At 46.1% G+C, this 21816-nt stretch overlaps 1 protein-coding gene across 1 annotated transcript in view; it reads right to left on the reverse strand.

Moving 5' to 3' along the window:
* Positions 1-5054: 5054 nt before the first annotated feature.
* LOC146209383 (monocarboxylate transporter 3-like) overlaps positions 5055-21816 on the reverse strand; it is a 41680-nt gene continuing 24918 nt past the window's right edge. The window contains exons 4-5 of the mRNA XM_084599982.1: positions 18711-18824; positions 5055-5679 (exon numbers count right to left, since the gene is read on the reverse strand). Of these exons, the coding sequence (XP_084456108.1) occupies positions 18751-18824 (74 nt within the window). The 3' untranslated portion in view covers positions 5055-5679; positions 18711-18750. The remainder of the gene's footprint in view (positions 5680-18710; positions 18825-21816) is intronic.

A 21816-nucleotide genomic window follows, 5' to 3' on the forward strand; every position in this document is an offset into this window, starting at 1 on the left:
CTTTCGCTTTTGTTCAACATAGCCATGATGGACCTCCCCACACTATTGCAGCAGGTGGAATGGATGCACAATGCACTTTACGCCGTTGCCATCGCCCTCTGGACCAACACATGATCCATTAGCGCCGTGGAGGAGAGCCTCCAGTAGGCAGCCATTATAGCCGAGACATTTGCTTACGCCTGCGGGCTCATCTGCGCCCCCATCAAATCGTAAATGCTACAACTTAGCGCCGTTAACACCGATCCCACCTCGATAAACATCTCCCTGAGCATAGGGCATGTGCGCGAGTTGGATGAAGTCAAGATATTGGGCCAACATATTCACTGTTGTCTCAAAGCAGACAATACAATCGCTAATCTTAAGCTCACTGGTAACATGGGGGGCCACGTGGTACGGCGGGTATCGAACCAGCGCGGGAGTCTCCAGGGACGCGACGCGCTCCGTCGTGCGCAGGCCTACGTTACCAGTGGCATCCTATGTTCTACCCCGTCCCTACGCCTCAGCGCAGCCAATGTGCGACAACTCCATGTCATCATTAGAAAGGTGGGGAAGAGGGCATTGGACCTCCCAATCATAACATCCACGGACAGACTACGCGGTCTGGGGGTTTGAACCTTCCGGGAGATGCGGGAGGCCCCAATCATTAGCCAGTACACACGCTGGGCGCAGACGAGGCCAGGAGAACGTCTGCTCAAGCGCCTCGAAATCGCACCATCTTGTGTACCGGAGGACGAAACTCATTGTATCCCGAATGCTGGCAAAGCAAGCTGTGGGTGGACTCTGTCCCAGGCATTATGAATCTGGACCTCTACGAAGGCCGCTCGAGGAGGTGCGCTGCACTCTACACATGGCTTGAAACACTGATCCAAGAATGTGGCTGGTCCGACCCTTTCGAGCCAATACTTGGCGGCGGTAATGCACCCCAATACACAGGTCGATGGATTCATTTTTTTTCCATGCCGAACGTGCTCATAGGGCAGAGGAATTCGCAACTGCTGTCGCGGTTTATGACTCTAATGCCGGATGGTCATCACCGATTCGACATTCACCTGTGAGAGTTAATGCTCGGTGAAGTGGGCATACTATGGCTCATCGCTTGCTTTCAAATCCTGTCTGCGGCGCGGAACCATAGTCTAGGCGCATCGTGTGAGCGCCGGCCCATCAGGGACTACTAGGGAAGCAAGCGGCGAACGTCGCTGCCCGCGCACTTACTCTCTGGGCACTCACCCACTGATCCCCGATGACGTGCTAGACCGACCTCTCCTGGGGGAAATTATTGACGACTGCAAAGCTCGGCACCAAGGGTATCCACCTCCGGTGAAGGGGCAGCCGAAGGCCGACGAAAGCGTTCTGCGATAGCTGGAGACTAACACTTTTCGCTGTCTGGCGTAGGCTGCTCGCTGCGACCGAATTAAACCCGAATGTCCACAATGTGAAAAGAGTCGTTTGCTCTTTATCTTATATGGTGTGGGCATGTCAGTCTAGTCCGTACTCTCTTCCCCATCCCACAGCTACTGAAGCGGCATGGAAGCGGCCTTCCTCCCTGGGGGCTCGTCGGGCAGGGCCCAAAGGTCCTGGCCCGCCGTGCTCGCGAGGCGGCTAGCACTTGCGGCGGCCCAGACTGGAACTGCTGCCCAACTGAGGCCGGCATTCACAATCGTCGCCGGCTGACGTCCTCTCATAAAGGAAGTAAAAAGCAAGCCCAATGAGCGGCACCGCATTCTTACTCCCTCGCGAAGTGCGCGCGCGCACCTCGTGAAAAGTTGCTTCCGCGGGGAGCAGTGGGCTGGCAGGATGCCGGCAGCGCGCCCAAGAGACGTGTATTGCAGCAAAGAACGCGTCGATACAGTTGCAGAAAAGTTTTTGTGTGGGCATTTTTTTTTATATAGCAGATTATCGACATATCGACCTACTTCGCGATCTCCATCGAGTTCGATATGTCTAGGATTGACTGTTGTACGGTACAGTTTAAGGATTCGAAACGGATAGTTTGGAACGCGAGCAAAGGGCAGTTATGTAGTGACTGGGTCAATAAACATTTTTACGTGAATGCGGTAGCCAAACGATATGCCTAGTGGAGGCAGTGGTCCGACACCAGGACGCTGCGGCCTGAATTTGTTTTTAACTAAGTCGCAAGTCGCATACTGAACCTTTTAAGCGTGCTTATTCGGCCCATACGTGAATACAAATTACCCTCGCCTGCTGCGGCAGGGTAGGGCAGTTTTAAGAAAGGAATAATAGCTATTTCATGTAGTTGGCTCCCTTTTCATCCGATTCCTCGTGTGAACAAAAACTTCGGAACGAAAAATGACATAGCGGTATATGTTTCCTGTTGCTGCTTCATAAATGACAAACCCGGTCAACGCCGCCGTTGGAAAGCCCTAATGCGTCCGAACCTTTTTCGCCGACTTGGGGTATAGCGCTGGGTCTGCGGACTGCCTGGCAGTCCCCTCTCAACTCACGGTGTCGGTCGACGGTGATTGCTGCGAAGGCTGCGCCAGGAAGGTAGGCATTCTTACAGGATTCCAAGTCCTGGCGATCAAGTTCGCCTCTCGGTGACCAGTTTTGTCTCTTGCAGTGTCGCCTAGAGACTGTGACACCGAGCCAGAAAAGGAAGCAGCAGGCCTGGAGCAAACCGCAAAGATGAAAGACAGCGTCGTATGAGCCCCACTGGTCTCGTATGTAACCTGTACAAATAATGTTTCCGACGTTATGGATTTGAAAGCATGATGGTAGCAGAGAAATAATTTTAGGCTTACAAAGACAGTGGCAGAAATGGGAGACAGCCACGAATAAAAGGCAGGGTGTCGTGTTGATCATATTTGTTCAACTGATATCCGCAGCGTATAAATTCACACTTTAGATGAACATATAAAGAAACACTTGAAAATACGTCTTTGTCCAAAATCAGGTTAACTTTTCTTAGTAGCGAAATAAAGTAAAGGTATTTCTTGACCTTTATATTTAACCGAGCTGCATTTCCAATTCTTCCTAACATTACGAAGTGCGTAAGGTATTAAGAATAAAATTCCTTGCGTTGTAAAGGTCAAGGCGGTGGGCCTAAAGAAAAAGATTTACACACTGAGAGGTGGCGTGAATACCCTTCTATGGGTCGAAAAACAGCCCTCATCTATGATTAGTTTTAGCAATGGCAGCAGAGCTCGACAGCATGTAATACATATAACCACTCAGATTTTGTACATACCACCACAAGGAGGTGTTAGTGTTGGGAATGACCTGTTGATGACTACTAGATAATTTCCAATATATTGTCATTTTCCGATTGGCAATGAGTAGTAACATACTAGCCTCCATATCCTTACATGCTTCCTGCCCATGGATGTCTAGAACCTCGTACACGTATCGAACATGTAGCAGCCCACACCTGTTCGTACTAATTCACCCTTAATCCTGGTTATTCTGCGCCAAGACTAGATAAAAACATTTTCCTAATAACATTATAAAGCAGCATTCTTTACCAGGAAATATCCGGTCATATACTTACAGCAATTCCTACAAGTGTGCTCTTAATGTTGCATGCTTGCTTTATTTATTTTGGTTTACTGTACCCCATTCCTTCAATAGCATCATCGAGACTGCAATATTTAGAAATATATAAATACGCATAACAATTCATTTTAGCCCCAAGCGATTGTCCTGTGTGAGTAACAAGCGACTCTCTGATAGCCGTTCAATTTTTGTTTGCTATGAACACAACTTCGTTAACTAAATACGTTTCGTTCGCCTTCCCGATTCGATGCAGTCACCGCTGCACCATGTTTACTGCAGTTCTGGCCAAAGGCGTCACTTTCGCCTGTTGAGGAAACCAGTGTAATGTCAGCAATCAAATGGTTGCACAAAATTCTTGAAAAAGGTTTGGTTGATCCGCTTTGAGCTTCATGCTTACGATAAAGGCAGTATCTTGTCCTTTGTGGTCTCCACTGAGGCGTTTTTAGAACAAAGCTGTTAGCTTTATTCAATCTCGTCTATCGGATATAACCCTTGCACATTCCTACCACTTCACTTCCCATCATCACGAAACATCAACTAGACAGTTGGCGGCTACTTTAAGCACGCACTTTATAATTAAAATAACACAGCGGGGCACACGAAAGAATACCGAAAAACTTTGGGACGCTCTCACATATACATTATATTACGGCGCGTTAAAGGCAGCAGGCCTTGAGGCGCCATTGCCACGTGCGATAGTTGGCATCTATCAGCCTAGGATAACTATCCAAACTTTGCCAGAATTATTCGGGATGCATGACTTCAATGAAGTAGTTTACTGGATCATGGAATTCTCGTCAATGAATTTCTTTTCCTGTAGCGATGACGACTGAGCGGTAAATAATTCATATTGTTGCGCTCGTTGGTAATTTGAACCTTGCTGCTCTGTTCACCGTAAAAATCGGTAAAACACGCCTATTCAAAATGATGACCACAGTAACAAAGAAGCTTGGATAAAGAAAACACCATTTATTTATTTCTTGAATATTGAGAATATTACTCACTATCTGGAGCCATTAGCCTTTTATGTTACCTTTGAGCTCAGGTTCTAGCCCCGTAAAAGCACTGTGCAATATGGTAAATGTTTATGAACATGCAAATTAGTCCGAAAGCAAGAAACTAAGTAAACCTTTTTTGCTTCCTTGTGGAGCAGGAGCGTACGGACGTTGCGCATAGCAGCGCGGGCGGTACCTAAAAATACGCGTGGACCTTTCAAACGTATTCTGGTTCTTTTTGACACATAAATTAAACATATTTCGACCTACAATTCTCAAGTAGCTGCATCGCCGAACCCATCATTCAAGAAATAAATTGCTCAAACCCATTTTTGCAGGGACTGACAATTTCAAGTACAGTTTTTTTGCGCAGACCGTTGTGGATTGGAACTGTCTTCCTGGGGCCATTTTCCAGTCTCCCAATTTTAGTAAAGCTCTAGAGGAGTATTTTCATGAGTAAACAAGCGCTGTACTTTGTTGTTTTTTTATTGACTAGAACCTCCTCAACTGCCTTTTTATTTATTTTTTTTTCATCGGCGAGGCATTGAATGTCTTGTGTTGTCCCTCCTGCATGGGCCAAAATATTGGCCTGCAGTATGTTGAAATAAATAAACAAAAAAAACGTTGTTGGCTTTTATTTGGTATATATTACATCTAGAAACAACCACACTATTCACCGTCATCTTTAGTCGACAGACTTCTATTGCGATTATTGTCAGAAGTGCCCTCATTTGTTTTCTGCAGCCTTCGAACATATACGTTTTGGCTTCAGGAAAAACTTAAAATACAAAATATTCCTACACATCGGAGATAAGGTGTAATAAAGCAAATGACTTAAACGGGGTCCTTAGAAAATGATGGAAACGTCCACTACAGATCAGATACATGCGTCATCGTCGCAGTTGGAAAAGCTGGGAGAGGGAATAGAGGGCAAGACGAGCAGTCTGTATCTTGAAGCCGGCCAGACTCGTAAACGGCGAAAAGGGTGTATTCTTCAGATCGTAACCCAATTGCAACCTCTGAACACTATAGAGAAAAACAGACTGGGAATATCTTCGGCTGCGCGAATCTTTTCTTGATGGTGTTGGAGATCGGCAGCAACAACCATGGGAGGGACGTTGATTTTCTTTCCACCGAAGCACCGTTGCTTGGAGTTCACCGCTGCTTGGAATTTCTGCGGCACAGAAACACGAAATAATTGTAGAAAGCCGGAGGACGTGGCTGTCAGACGTGGACGAGAAAACAACGACGTCGTGTAAATAATGTGCACAAGTCGTTCGTTTAAAACGGCAAAACTAGTTCACCATGCGTTAAAAGCTTGCAAGGCCATTCCAATGTCAAAGTGCAACTTATTTGTGTTAAAGAGGCCGCCAGGGGTAAAAAGAGCTATTTTTTATGGTCTCTCAGTGACGGACACCTGCGAGTAGCCCGGCGACCGTAGATCGGGGGAAGCTATTAAGGAAAATATCAAGCGCCTCATCAGTGCATGGAAGATAGACTTTTTTTGGTTATCATATATGTGTAGTCAGCCACATGCTCCAGTTGCTGTTTTTTTTTTTGTCTTCACTACCATGACAGGTGATACCCAGAGTTACTGAAAGATCTGATATATCTTTCGCCGACATCTATTTGAGCTCACGTTGTATCCCGCGAGAGTCACAATATGGCTGACTGAATAAGACTGGTGGAGACGGTGTTGATGTGGTGTGTGAAAGCGGAAGCTTGCCCTAAAACAGGACCACTAATGTCCAAAAGTTACTTATAGGTGAGAAAAAGCTCGTGCAGATTTGTGGCTAATTTGGCTTGCAGATCAGCTGCGACAGAGCTGGAAACAGGCTACGGACGCGATATTGGCGGGACAGTGGCTGCAAGTGAGTGTGGCAGATGAAGGATCTGTAATTGGAGTGAAGCTACATAATTGGTCTGCGGGGATAGAAAAGCTATTGAATTTCCTTTGGACATAACTTTGTTTGGCAACCTTAAGGTAAGGACAGGGAGAGGGATGTGATTCTTGGGAATATGGACAATGGGGTGACAAAAAGTAACGCGGCGCTGCAGAATGGCATCATGAGAAGGGAATGCGAATTGCGGCATGGATTGAAGAAGCGACATAGTGATGAAAACGGTATAACGGTAGCCTCAGGAGAAAAACAGGAACAGTGCAGCTGAGTGAATACTGAGTGAGATGGGAGTCTTTAGAGCAGAACGGAGGATCGAAGTGAAATAGGTCGAAAGAGCAATCATTAAGAGCCTTCGTGAGGGACAGTATAAAACACTGCGCCGTAAAGAAAAGCAATCGTAACTTGAGCAGCACACGTACTAGGGTATTCACGCTAATACTGCTTCTTGCACGACTACTGTGTTGAGGCAACAGCGAAATGAATTGAAACAAAGATTTGGCTTGAGTGGATTTGGACATGTACTCACATTCGATAGCTAGCAGCTTACAGGTATCAATTTAAAGGTGCTTAAATGCATCAATAATGAAAATCTTAGTGTAGTTTCACACTGGTTTAAAAGTAATTGACTAACGCTTAATACTGAGAAAATAAAGTACACCATGTCGGCTAACGCTTAATACTGAGAAAATGAAGTACACCGTGTCGGCTAACGCTTAATACTGAGAAAATGAAGTAAACCGTGTTTCACTCGCGCAGAGAGAACATGAACTACGAACACATATCTCGGACAACACGAATCTGCTAAGGGTACCCCGATACATGTATCTTGGTGCCCTGTCCCTGTCTGATATGTACCAGAATGAGCAAATTATTAGTATTTGCTGCAAATCAGCCTATGGTGCCATGTTTTACTAAGGGCCGGGGACCTCTTTGATCATTCAATTTTACGCATCCTGTATTCAGCCTTTGTGCACAGTCAGTTATCGTATCGTCTGGAAATATGGGGTGGTACATATAAAACATTCCTAGATCCCGTTTCTCGCCTTCAAAAACGAGCTATTCGTATGATTCTTGAGGTTTTTTTTTTGTACTACTTGTTTTCACTGTATTATATTCATTGTTCTGTATCTTAACTAACCCACTCTCCTCTTTATTGCCTTTCGCCCTGAGGGTACAATAAGTAAATAAATAAATAAATAACTTATTCAAATAGTACATACCCCAGTAGGCCACTTTTTCAGCAGCTTCGCATCTTACCGCTATCCATGGCATATAAACTGAAGGTAGCTGAAATTGTAAATACTGTAATAAAATCTAACAACCCCCTGCCCCTTAGTCTATTTAACAATGAAACAAACAAGAGTTGCGACTAACAACCTATTTTTTTACCATCTTATTCTAATGTACGGCCGCAGACTCCTAGAATATAGTGGCACCCATGTGCGGAATGAAGTCCCAAATGACGTTAAAGAAAAAAAAAATACCTTTTTGGCAGTTTAAAACACTATTCAATTTCCACGGAAATGTCGGAATGAATTAGTTTTGCGCGTTAATTTTGAAGTGTTTCTTTACAAGCTCTGCAGTAACATTGTACTTGTTTTGTGTTTGGACCTATCACTAGCCGTAATGGCTATGGGGCCAACCAACTGTTCGTATAGTGTTTCTTAGAGCAAATAAAGAAACAATTAAAAAAAAGAGGAAATTATACAACAGTTGCATCTTACCGGATCACTTCCGGCGCTTAAGTATGCAGGCTAATGAAACAGATCTACTCAGGATAAGTATATTGTTGAGGACTATGAAGCGGACAGTTGTAGGGGTGACGCTAGGATTCAAGCTGCGGAGGCAAGGTAGACCATAGAATTAAATGAAATTATTGATATACTACTAGGCATCATGAAAACGAAATGAGCATGGTCAATACATGCAGTGCGAAGAGCGAATAACCGATTCTCGCTAAGGAAAAGGAGTTTGATTTCAAGGAAAGGAAAGCATAGTAAGGTGTGGCAGCACATTACGTGGCAATATGAAGTTAGGAAGTTTGCAGGCCTCAGGTGAATGTACCGAGTTTAATTGGAAAACATTTGGAGAGTCCTTTGCACTGCAGGGGGTACAGCCCGGAAGATGATGATAGCATAAAGCACAATTTTCCAAGAACAAGTATAAAGAACAGTAATATCAATTCAAACTAGACAGCTTAACCAAGGGAATATTTTTACAGTGCCTTGCTAAAATTACGATTTTGCAAAATAAATTTTGGTACCAAATTTTGAACGGAGGCGCTGCGTAGAAGGAACTGTACTTGAATTCATCTGCTCGTGCAAAGATAGGCTGTAGCTTATGTTGTCTAGTGCGTTATGTTCATCTGGCAGTAGAAGGGAGGAACAATAAGATGTGTATTTACTCTCTGCTAGAAATTGTTTAGAAGGTAGAGAATTCGATTTATTTTGTGGTGGCCTGGAAGAAGTGGAATAGTATTTTCTTCCTTAGCATTGTGGGAGAATAAAATATGCGGTATTTGTTTAAATATACCTCACCGCTTTGGTTTATATATTTCAACAGCAGCTAGTTCGTTTTATATGCCACGAGCCTATATACTGAATGTGATGCGACCATGTTTTTGTTTTAGGACACGTAGTGCTGACAAAACCTGAAAAACTAATTTTGTCCATCTGCTCTGATCAAATGAAATGATTTATGCAAAGAATAAAAACATATGTGTGACTAATGTTTGAATATCGGAGCCCTGCAACGAATATTTGAATCGGCTCAGGAGTTTTCTCCTGATATTTGGAGCGCACCTTCCTTAATATTAATATTTACACTACACACCACGCAACATCTGTCGACAGCTGTAATAGAACCTGGCGAAGACCATGATCACAATGTTTCCTCGTCTGTTTAAATAATGTGCCGTCCGCTGCAAACATCCGTGCCGTTACAAAAACAAGAATACAGAGTACTGCTGGTGGAAGCAGTTGATGACAGATGCAAGTCGACTTAATATTTCTCAAATTTGTGTATGCATTCAATCGCGTCTCATACTCCAATCTATAGATAAATCTAAAAACTGTTTAAAGATTAAAAATTGTTTCAAGTGAACCTGTCGTCCTCGATTATAAAAACATAAGGATATTTTTATATTCAAAAGATTGATTGGGGGGGGGGGGTAGCTCTGTCCTCAGTTAATCTAAGACGAGGAATTGAAGAAGTGGGACTATTTTGTGTCCGGTCTTTATATTGTTACGGGAAATATTTACAGTACGGCAGTTGTCCACACCACTGAGGATGATCACAGCACAGCACAGCACTCGCACAGCACAGCACTCGTTTGCGTCTTCTTCTTCTGGGAGTCTGTCGCACTTCTTTTTCGTCAGCACGGCCAGCGAATACCGCTCAGTAACACTACCCCCCTCGGGAAAAGCACAGTCCCGGTGCGTTCTACGTTTGTGAAACAGAACGTGCATAATAGGGCCTCAGGCGGGACACATGCAGAATTTCAAAGGATGGCGCTCTGGACGAGGATTTCTGAGGCACAGATTCAACTTCGTGTGTGACGTCTGTCATGGGGCGCAAAACTCGGTAAGGGCCTGTGTAACGGGGCAAAAGTTTTTCACACAAGCCCACGCGACGGCACGGGAGCCACAGCAAGACCCAGGAGGGTAGTGGACATCACGGGGGCGACTGTCGTACCGGAACTTTTGAGAGTCTTGGGATGCAGAGAGCCTGGCATGAGCTATCCGGCGGGCATCATGAGCGCGGGCTACGGCATCACTGGCGTAAGTACTGGTAGCGTCTGCCGAGGGTAGTGAGGTGTCGAAGGGCAGTAACGGGTGTCGGCCAAATAACAGATAAAATGGGGAGTATCCTGCGGTAGAATGGACAGATGAATTGTAGGCGAATGTCACAAAGGGTAGATGAACGTCCCAATCCCGGTGGTCGTCAGACACATACATGGACGGCATGTCTGTGAGGGTACGGTTTCGGCCTTCCGTGAGGCCGTTGGTCTGGGGGTGATAGGCTGTGGTGAATTTGTGACGGACGGAGCACGAACGGAGAATTTCGTCAACCACTCGCGACAGAAAGCAGCGGCCACGGTCAGTTAGTAGTTCACGAGGGGCACCATGATGTAGAATCACGTTTTCTAGGAGGAAGTCAGTGACGTCTGTGGCGCAGCTGGTCGGGATGGCTCTGGTAATAGCATACCGCGTAGCATAATCGGTGGCGACGGCTATCCATTTGTTCCCTGAGGCGGAAACTGGAAAGGGCCCAAGAAAGTCAACACCTACTCGGGAAAACGGGTCAGTGGGTATGGGGATCGGCTGCGAATGGCCTGAAGGCAAAATGTGGGCTTCTTTCGGCGCTGACACAATTCACATGCGGCAATGTATTGCTGGACGGAGCGGTAGAGCCCCGGCCAGTAGAAGCGTCGGCGCAGGCTGTTGTATGTGCGAGAAGCACCCAGGTGGCCAGCCGTTGGAGCATCATGAAACTGGTCAAGGATGGTGGAACGCAGATGTTGAGGAACGACGAGCAAAAGGTCTGCGCCGTCTTGTCGCATATTGCGACGGTATAGAGTGTTCTCGTGGAGTACATATAAGGCAAGAGATTCATCAGGTCGTTCGCAGGTCAGACGGAGCATTATGGAATGGAGCAAAGGATCTAAGTGTTGTTCGTCGGCAATGTTAGAAAAGGCCGACACAGACAAGACACATGCGTCATCGACAGAGTCGGTAGGACTAGGGGAGTCGACGGGATGACGGGACAAGCAGTCTGCATCTTGGTGAAGCCGGCCGCACTTGTACACGACGGAAAATGTACCCTCTTGTAATCGAAGTGCCCAGCGCCCCAAATGGCCTGTAGGATCTTTGAGGGAGGAAAGCCAACACAAGGCATGATGGTCTGCTATAACAGTAAAATGCCGGCCAAACAAATAAGGGCGGAATTTTGTAATAGCCCAAACAAGTGCCAGGCACTCTCGCTCTGTGATAGAGTAATTTTGTTCGGACGTAGATAAGAGGTCCAGCGTGGACCAACTTGCGAATGGACCTCAGTTTTTTTTAATGCCTTCTATCGCTTTTAAAAGTGATTTTTTTTTTTATCTCGAGCTCCTGCTCTTTTTTTAAAGTTTTAATTGATTTTAAGCCTGGCAAAGCTTTTACTTGTCCGGGCTAACTCTCATTTTTTTATGATTTTTCTCTCAGTTCGAGAGGACGAATAAAATGGTAAAATGGCATACGCAATCCCCCTTGTGCGGCCGTGCTGTCGCTGGGCAAGTATAGCTCCAATGCCATGGCCACTTGCGTCGGTGCGGAGTTCAGTATTGGCAGATGGGTTGAAATGGGCCAACACGGGTGGTGTTGTGAGAGCAGCAATAAGTTCCGAGAAAGCTGCAACTTCTTCAGGCCCTCAGGAGAATGAAACGTCTTTCTTTAGGAGATTGGTGAGAGGACGAGGTAGCGCTGCGAAATTCGGGACGAATCGTTGGAAATAATAACATAGGGCAATAAAGCTTCGAACATCGCTGGATGAATGTGGAGTGGGAAAATCTCTGATGTCACGAATCTTGTCGGGGTCAGGCTGAACGCCGGCAGCATTAACCAAGTGGCCAAGGACTGATTTGTCGGTGACCAAAGCTGCACTTCTTGGAGTTTAGTTGCAGTCCCGCGCGGCGAAAAAGCGCTAGGATTGTAGCAGGTGACGGAGATGGCTTTCAAATTTAGACGAGAAACCTATTACATTGTCAAGATAACGCAAACAAGTGGTCCACTTGAAGCCTCGTAGCAAAGAGTCCATCATACGTTCGAAGGTTGCTGGGGCATTGCAATGGCCAAAAGGCATGACTTTTAATTGATAAAGGCCGTCAGGGGTGATGAACGCTATTTTTCACGGTCTCTCTCGTCGACAGAGATCTGCCAGTAGCCGGAACGAAGGTCGATGGACGAAAAGTAGCTGGCTCCATGCAAAGTATAAAGCGCGTCGTCTATACGTGGAAGAGGATACACATCTTTTCTGGTTATCTTAATTAAATGACGATAGTCAACGCAGAATCTCCAACTGTTATCTTTCTATTTGACAATAACAACAGGGGATGCCCAGGGGCTACTGGAAGGCTCAATTATGTCGTTCGCCAACATTTTGTCGACCTCTGTTTGGATGACGTGTCGCTCGGCAAGCGAAACACGATAGGGCCGCCTGTGAATAGGACTGGCGTCACCGGTGTCAATGCGGTGCCTGACAAGGTGAGCAAAAGCTGCTTTAACTGCGGCGAATTCAGGCTGGAGATCAGCTGCAGTTATGCTTTTAACAGGATCAGGGCGCGATGTATAGGACGAGGGAGGTTTTGCAGGGACGGCATTTGGATTATCGGTAGTCAGAGCTGAAATGTCACAATCGGTCATCGGCGACAGCTCTGCTAATGAAATTCCCTGGGGCAGAACTTGAGTTGATAAGCTGAAGTTAAGGACCGGGAGAGTAGTACGGTTCTGGGAGATATGCACAATCAGATGAGGAAGGGTGACGTGCCGCTGCAAGATGACATCAGTAATGAGACACGCGAGATAGTCGCCGTCTGGGACGGGTGGGAATGGTGACATAGGGATGTAGACAACAGCTTCAGGAGGAAGGCGGCAGAACTGTGCTAATCGAAGGCGGGGTACAGGAGGGGTCTTCAGAGCAGAGCGGAAGGTCCAAGCGAAGTAGGCCGGTAGAGCAGTCAATGAGGGCAGAGTGGGCTGTTAAAAAGTCAATGCCAATGATAACGTCGTGGGGGCATTCTTGGAGGACGGTGAACAACACTGGAGGATGACGACCACCAATGGTAACTCGCGCTGTGCACATGCCAACCACGACAGCAGGGCTTCCATTGGCGATGCGAACTATGGGCGAGACGGCTGGAGTAAGGACTTTTTGAGGCGACGGTGAAATGAGGAGCTGAGAACGGACAGTTGGGCGCCGGTATCAATGAGAGCAGAAACGGGAACACCATTCGCAAGGACGTCGTTGCGATTATTTTATAGGGCAGGGGTCAGCAGAGGTTTTTCAGTCCGGGTCACAAATGCAGTGTCACCTTCGGGAGCTACATTGGCTAGTTTTCTGGTATGTGGCTGGGATAGGACGGGGACAAACGGCGGCGAGGAAGAGGAGAACGCGAGCGTCGGGTCTGCGGGGATGGTGAACGGTTGGCAGCACGAGCAGGGACACCGGGGTCAGCAGTAGTCTGGTCGGGGCGAGATGAGGTATAGCGATTGGTATAGTCTTCGCGGGGGTCGACGTAGGTGAATTCACGAGATGGCGTGTACCAACGGCTACGGCAGTGACGGGAAATGTGGCCAACGCGGGAACAAGTAAAGCAGATGGGACGATTGTCATGGGTACGCCCCTCATTCGAATTACGGTACCGATATCCGGGCGAGAAACCGGCGGTAGGTGAGGCAGCTGCAATTACTGGAGGGGCAAGTCCTGAATCCATGGTGTCGGTGCGGCAGGTAGAAGGAAGACCCATATTGGCCACCTCTTGGCGAACAACAGCCTGAATGAGTGATATTGCAGCCAAGGTATTGTCGGGGGTATGCGAGAAAGAACCTGCAGGAGTCATTGCCTCGAGCTCTTGGCGGACGATGCGGGTCAAAGTAGTGTCATTCGTTGGCGGTCGACGAGGCGGAAGATCGACACAGGAAGAGCTGGCAGCCGTGTTCGGTAGCCGGTCGAAACGATGAGATATTCGCCTCTGTTTCGCTTGTTCGAAACGTCGCAAACTTGTACTACAGAGTCCATGGTGGAACAATCCCTGCATAAAAGGAAGTTGAAAGCATCGTCGGCAATGCCTTTTACTATGTGGCCGACTTTATCCTCCTCAGGCATGGCGTGGTCGACTTTGCGGCGGCACAGGGATAGGACGTCCTCTAATAAGGGATGTAAGACTCTGTAGACGTTTGCGCGCGAGAAGCGAGCGCCTTTTTGGCGGTAAGGTGACGGCCAATGGGCTTTCCGAAGAGTTCGTGGAGCTTCTGCTTACAGATATCCCAAGATGTGAGGTCCTCTTCATGGGTCTCAAACCACACCCGCGCTGTCCCAGTCAAGCAAAAGATGATATTAGAAAGCATAAATGTGGGATCCCATCTGCTGTGCTTGCTGACTCGTTCGTATAGGGCTAGCCAGTCGTCGACATCAACATCGTCGGTCCCACAGAAGGTTCCGGGGTCACGGGGATGGGCCATGACGACCGCAGGTGCGACGGCAGTAGATGTAGCGGTGTCAGTAGTCATAGTGGTGGTAATGATGCGTCGGCCGCTGCGGAGATCCAGCTTGTGACGGAGATCGAAAGATTCACCTCCACCAAGAGATGTTACGGGAAATATTCACAGTGCGGCAGTTGTCCACACCACTGAGGATGATCATAGCACAGCACTCGCACAGCACAGCACTCGTCTGCGTCTTCTTCTCCTGGGAGTCTGTCGCACTTCTTTTTCGTCAGCACGGCCAGCGAATACCGCTCAGTAACAATATATATTATCACCAGAGGTATAGTTGTCATGGACGTTTTATACAGAAAACTGAAAAATGCAAAAAGATGTGCAATTCAAATTAGCAGGCAGTTTTAAACATCTAATTAGCTTCAACCAAGATACTTGTCTGAAAGCAACAAAGCGCCTGTATTGTAAAATAAACTAATAATGCGATCAACTCGTGCAAGGAATGTATTAAACTTACTCAATATGGAGGAAACCTGTGTATTCATGCTATTGAGTTTAGGGCACCTAGGGGCCATAATGTTGCCATCAGTTAGATGAAGGTGGTGTATAAGAGAAGTTCATTTTTAGCATATGAAAGGAAGTTGACTTTACAGTATATAAATTAAATGAAGGATATATATCCGGTTAAGAAATATGTGTTTTATCTGCTACTGAGTAGGCTGGGGGTTCACCACGAAGCACATTCTGCAAAATTAAATTGCTGCCACAATTAAAAGTGTCCAAAGTAAATCAACTGTGGGATATTAGCCATACAGCTGTGCATAATGTTGAGATTGCTGAAGCCAAAGAACTCGAATCCTTGCATCTTAACACAACCTTGACTAGGAACATCTATTTATTATATAAACGCCTATAAACAATGTACGAGGATTGCGTATTTGTTGGATAGCAATTGCTTTGCCCGCTTGTTAGCCACCAACAATGTTAGAGAACTCGCTAGAACTACTGACGTGTGGGATTGCTCTTCCCCACACTAAGTTTCAGAAACAAAAGTGTCAACCACCAATATTCTTGATTCTCTTTCATACGATTGGTGTGAGCATTGGCATATGTATCCTGAAATTCCTCATCATTTTGTGGGCAGCAGTGTATATGATGGCTTATTTCTTTTAATCATTGTTCAGTTTAAAAGCAATATACCTTTGAATGCATGATGTTTGTTGGAATGATTTAAATTGCAAAGGTTCTTGTAGCAAAGGCAGCAGTACTTCTAATATAATTGAACAGATATTTTCATTACGAACCGGACTTCATATTGCTACGAAGATGAAAAAGCGGGCAGTGGCGTGGGGCGAAGTGCTCGCGCTAGGCCCGCTGGCCATTAAAGCATATTCATCGTCATGTCATCAGGTCATTCTGTTTCTGTTGTGTGGCCGTGTTAGATCGCTTGTCATGCCACCTCGTAACATTTGGTTGGAGGTGCGGTTCGTTCCCATCCTCGCCTTGCCCCGTCGAGGCCAACCGTACACCGGGTCCATCGGCCGAGAGCCCGTGGAGATAGCCGCCCAGCTTTACCCCAGGCCATTGTGCTCATACCCGACTAGCCCCTCTCCCCAGCCCCATCCTCAGCCCTGACCAACACACATGACGACCAGGAAGAGCCCAAAGCCGACCCAACCGACCCTACGACGAAGCGACCTCACGACCACTCGAGCGAATACAGCACCCCCGCCCAAGCCGTTCGGCGTGTCCATAAGCCTTGGCCTTCGGCAAACGGTGAAGATTAGACCTGATGCTCCGGGGCAAGCATTCATCCCATCTTCGCATTCACTGTGATGTCCAGTGTTTCATGTCCTAATCCTGTGTCTGTGTTCATCGTCACTTCATGCAATGAATTTCTAGCAATCGATCGGGACGATCGCTCGGTGGCCCCGGGTAGTGCTACGACGATGAAGAAGCGGGCAGGGGCGCGGGGCGTAGTGCTCGCGCTAGGCCCGCTGGCCATTAAAGCATATTCATCGTCATGTCATCACGTCGTTCTGTTTCTGTTGTGTCGCCGTGTTACATCGCTTGTCATTCCACCTCGTAACAATATATTTAAGTATTGTTTATTTATATTTAAAGCTAAAGCTACCTGTAAAGCTCTTGTCTCACACGAAAATGCAGCGGCGGGGCAACGTAAGATGCAGCAACCGGAGGATGTCGAGAGAGATGCAGCCGCGTTCAAGCAGATAGGACTATATGTGCCATCAAATTAGAGGAGAACAACAACTCACGCGCTAGGAACCAATGCCTTCTTCCTGTTTGAATTTTTTCACGGGGATCGCGCTAGTCGGCACTAGTCACCCTGAGGAGAGCAATTAAGTTGGCGCAAGTCGAAAGGTAACGTTGGAACAGTAATAAGCCTTCACACCGTCGACGTGGACGATTTCGCGGCCACGATGACGCTGATCCGACGATGAGGCGAGTTTTTCGATGAGGTAATTCACAGGTGAAGCCTGTTGAATGATGCAGTAGAGACGATTATAGAGGGAATTAAGTTTCGTACATAGGCCAGGGGTTAGACATGGGACCGAGGACCAACCAAGGGAGTTGCTTAGGTAGGAAGAAACTCTGATGCTTAAGTGGTTGACTTGCTTTCGTTGCTGTGTGTCTATGATGAATGCACGTGACAACTGGCCACATTATTTGGCGTGGTTAACACTCTGGGAAAGTATCGTCGGTTTCGGAATGTCCAGGTTGTGGGGAAAATTGTGTCTATGGTGCAGGTGCCGTCTGTAGAGATGGAAGAAGGGGGAGATCCTGAATTAACTTGAGTAGCGGTATTATAGACGTAGGTCACAAATGGAAGACTGACCAAATTAAATTTGGTAGTAGTGCACATACACACCGAGCATTTCGACAGGGTACAATCAAAGCGCATAACTAAGCCCTTTTTCTGAAAGTGGTGAGGCAAAGCGGTACTATGAATAGCGCGGCACTGCGTAAGAACTGTCTTGTACTGCAGCAAGAAAGACGCGGTCATGGTCACTGAGTAGTTTTTGTGAGCCCCACGTCGAAATATGGGGTGGATGATAACGCTGGCTTCCGCATAGCGAGTGATGGAGTCAATGTTACGATGGAATAGTGATGCCCCACAGGATTTGCCGGAAGGAGACCGATTCCAACATCCTAAAATGGGCGACAGGGCTCGGAAGAGGTTACAAGGGTAGGGTGGTAAAGAAGGTGGTGTCTACAGGCGCTGGCAGCTGGGAAAGAGCATAGATACTCGCTCACAAAGCATTACATGCCTCACCAGTAATACAGGAGACGAAACCGGGCGTACATTTTCAATACTCCAACATGAGCTCCCTGACGGTCGTCGTGAAAAGTGGGGAATATTTCTGGACGCAGGTGATGTAGAATAACAACCAGCGATTTCTGCAGTCAGACAGGTAGTTGCGACGGCTTAGTAGCTCGTTTGAAATGACAAAGTAGTGAGTTAGTTAGCTGTTGCAGAGCTCGAGAAGCAAAATGGCGGGAACTAGATACGAAAGCAATGAGTGATGCAATTCAAAGGTATTTTCGTTGTTCAGAACGCATTGCGCAGATGTCAAGGAAAAAGAATCGAAGACGGCAACAGGTGGTCTAAGCGGCTCACTCTCAATAAGCGACCGGAAATGAGCGTCGGCATCGGAAATAATGCGGCGAGAGAGAAAAAGACATGAATGCCGTACTCCTGCAAGTGTAGTGCCCAATGCGCATGGCACTCTGACCGGTCCTTCAGAGATGATAGCCAGCATAGGCATGATTGCAGGCAGCGGTTTAAGGGGGTGACTATAATGGCAAGAACGAAATCTAATTGCACAAATGATAGCCTAGCATAGTTTTTCGTGCTCTGAATAATTGAACTCGGCCTTTGTCCCTGCGCATAAGACACACATGACTACAATGGGCGAGGACTACACCACCCAGACCGACTCCACTGGCGTCCGCACGGATTTCGTTGGGAGTAGCAGAGTCAAACCGGCATAGAACAGATGGCAACAGGGGAAGGCGGCGTAGTATGGTAAAGCCGGATAGAAAGTTGCGAATAGAAAAACAAAACGGAAATACGAGCACAATCTTACGATGTTACGTAGTTCTTTCAGCTTCAAAGGCTTTGAGAATTCAGCAGAGGCCTGAAGTTTGGAGGTGCCGGGAATACCATGAGCCGTTTGTTCGACGTGGTCCAATATTCAGAACTGAAAAGTGGCGAACCAGCACTTCGTCAAATTCAGTTCAAGGGCAGCATCAGTCCGTTTAGTCAGGACGTGTTCTAGGCGCTGAAGTGATTAGGACTGCCCTTGAAAATACCACATCATCGAGATAACATAGGCTGGCGTGTTACTTCAGTCCACATAAAATAATACCATTATATACTAGAATGTCGCAGATGCGTTGCACAACCCAAACGGTATCCCGGTGGACGATTATAAGCCATCGGGTGTGAGGATTGAAAACTGTCTTCTCGCGATCAGGTTCGGCATTTGGGACCTGCTGGTATCCAGAGCTTAGATCCAAATATGAAAACTCTGCTAACTACATGGAGTCTTACGCGTCATCGATATGCGGAAATAGGTGCACATCTTTTCGAGAGATCTCTTTAAGCCTCCTGTAGCCGACGCAAAATCTTATAGTTCTAGATTTTTTCTGAGGCGGTCGACTAGAGAGAACTATGGAGACGCTGGATGACGTCGCCCTCAAAACATATCGGTGACGTTAGTGCTTATTACTTGAAGCTCCAAAGATGGTACGCGGTATGGGCGCTGGCTTAACGGGGCATCAGTACCATAATCGATATTGTAAACGGTAGTAGTTCTACCAAACGCTGCCTGTCGGAAGATAAATGATGCACGAAAACGACAAAGCGCTGCGTTGAGCTGATCGCAATGGGCTGGTGAAAGCTCGTGGCAATGGCTAGGGAAAGCACATCCCTGAAGTCAAGGTCATTTGAAGTCTCAGCATGAGAGGTGATTGCGTATACTTCGAGAGGAATCATGTAATCAGAAATGACGTCAGTCTAATGGTTCATTTACACCACGGAAGCATTCGCAGGCAAGAAATTAGATTTTTGAAGCGTAAAACTGAGGGACACCTGAAGATAGGTAGCACGACGAACGCAGCCAGAAGGCTCGTGGATTGCATTGAATTGCATTGAAGAGAAAGGTTCCGCGAATCCTAGAAGGACGTGGCAGCGAAACTACGGCTGCAGAAAACGGAAGAATTTCGGTGTTTTCCGCAATGAGCAGTCTGGGAAGCGAAGACTAGCGTTTACTGAAATTGCATAGCACACAGATGCCTTACTGTTCGTCTCAACTGAAAAGTGGCCACCGCAGGCCGATTTCGATCCCGCTTTCTAGTGGCCAGCAGTCGAGCACACTAACCACCGCACCAGCACTGGGCGACACGTCCTATCAGTCTGTTTTGGCAGGTTAGTGGTTTCACCGTACAACCATCCTTCAAAAGGAAATGGGCTTGCGTTTTTTGTATTTCATATTCCTCCATAATAAATAAACGTTACATTCGATAGGTAATGGGGATTTTAATAGTAATATATCCTCAAACCATTTCTCCTACTTGAAATTTAACACAATGCTGGCTTCGGAAAGCTTTATCAACCTCAATCAACATTTCGACAAAGGCAAGGCAAGAAAGTCAGTTTCTTCTTGATCTGCTGATTATGAATTCTATCTACAGATGAATCTGGCGTAATATCATGCGCAATCGTTTATATGTACGAATACGACAGGACCTGTGAAACACAAACAGGTAGACGCTAACTACCAGCGTAAAACTAATGCATTCCTCAGTTCATTTTGCAACTTACTAGCATAAGTGAGATTGCATTTACATTACAAGTGGCGGAACTACAGCTTATAGTGGTTATTTCCAAGTAATTGGACAACTGCACAACTTTTGCTTCCTAGTCAAAGTGTGTGGATAAAAGCATAAGGCTCCCCAACCTTGATTAAATCTCGAGTTACGGAAAAAATTACAATAAAAGATAATCTCTGCAAAACTGGTTTATGCACTCATTTAGTGGAGAATCTGAAGAGGACCCAAGCTACGTGTGACATGTTGGAAATACTATACGCGATAATGCGTGAAGCTAAATTGGTCGCCATACTTTTTGTGGTCTATATTTATTTTCATCTGAGGCATTAGCTACCATAGACTGCCCTAAGTATGTTAAATCTCGATTACAAGATATATCCTGGTAGAACTGGTCAACATCTTGAACAGCTTCTTTCCAACATCCGCCTTTAACAACTCACAGCACGATTCCGCTAACTATATTATTTCTTGCAATAGTAATAATTGCATGAAATTCGGTTACAATAAAAGCAATATCAATCACACAAAACCTCAATAACAGCCATAGGTGTGACAATAATAGAGTAAACGTCAGGCCTCCCAAGAATGCTGAAGGAGTTATTGCCTCTGCTCCTGAGTAATATTTAAGACATTCTTTATTATCACTACTATTATTGATATATATATATATATATATATATAAATTATTTATTTATTTCAAAAACTCAAATGGCTAAAGTAACGATTCTGTGTAAGAAAGAAGACCACGTGGGTTTAGGAAATTACAGAGCCGTATCTATATTGCAATCTCCTGGAAAGCTTTGGCAAAAGTTTTACATGTAAGACTATGATTTTATTGATAAATATAACTAACCGCATCCGTACTAAATGGTTCTTGCAAGCATAAATCTCTCAGGTTATTTTTACTTGAGCAAGAGGAGTAAATATTAACACAGTTTAAAATAAAATATTTGTTATCGATGGCTCCGTAGCTTCGTTCACAATGCCCCTTGGGGCTAATAAGGGGGGGGGGGGGGGGGGGGGGCTTTTTTCTACAAAGGTGTGTGCTTAAGATCCGCAAACGCGAAAAATGTAGGTTCAGTCTCAAAGTTAGAAACATATAAATGTAAGTTATATACTCAATCTTTCAGAACTGTAAGCCCGACAGAAAAGCTACGTAACAAGGGATGCAGATACGTAAGTAGGGCCGCCCGCGTGATAAATTCAGGTAGACAAGTCCTGAAATTTATTTTTCTTACCGGCTGGATGAATATGAATACAATTATTCTGACCTGTTCAGTTGTTCAAACATGTCTTGGCGTGTTAAGTACAGTATTATGCAGAATTTTTTGTCCCCTGTTTTCTTTTTGCAGCTGGCAA

Source organism: Amblyomma maculatum, chromosome 1 (genome assembly GCF_055883805.1).
Source record: "Amblyomma maculatum isolate TAMU_Amacu chromosome 1, ASM5588380v1, whole genome shotgun sequence".
Classification (NCBI taxonomy): Eukaryota; Metazoa; Arthropoda; class Arachnida; order Ixodida; family Ixodidae; genus Amblyomma; species Amblyomma maculatum.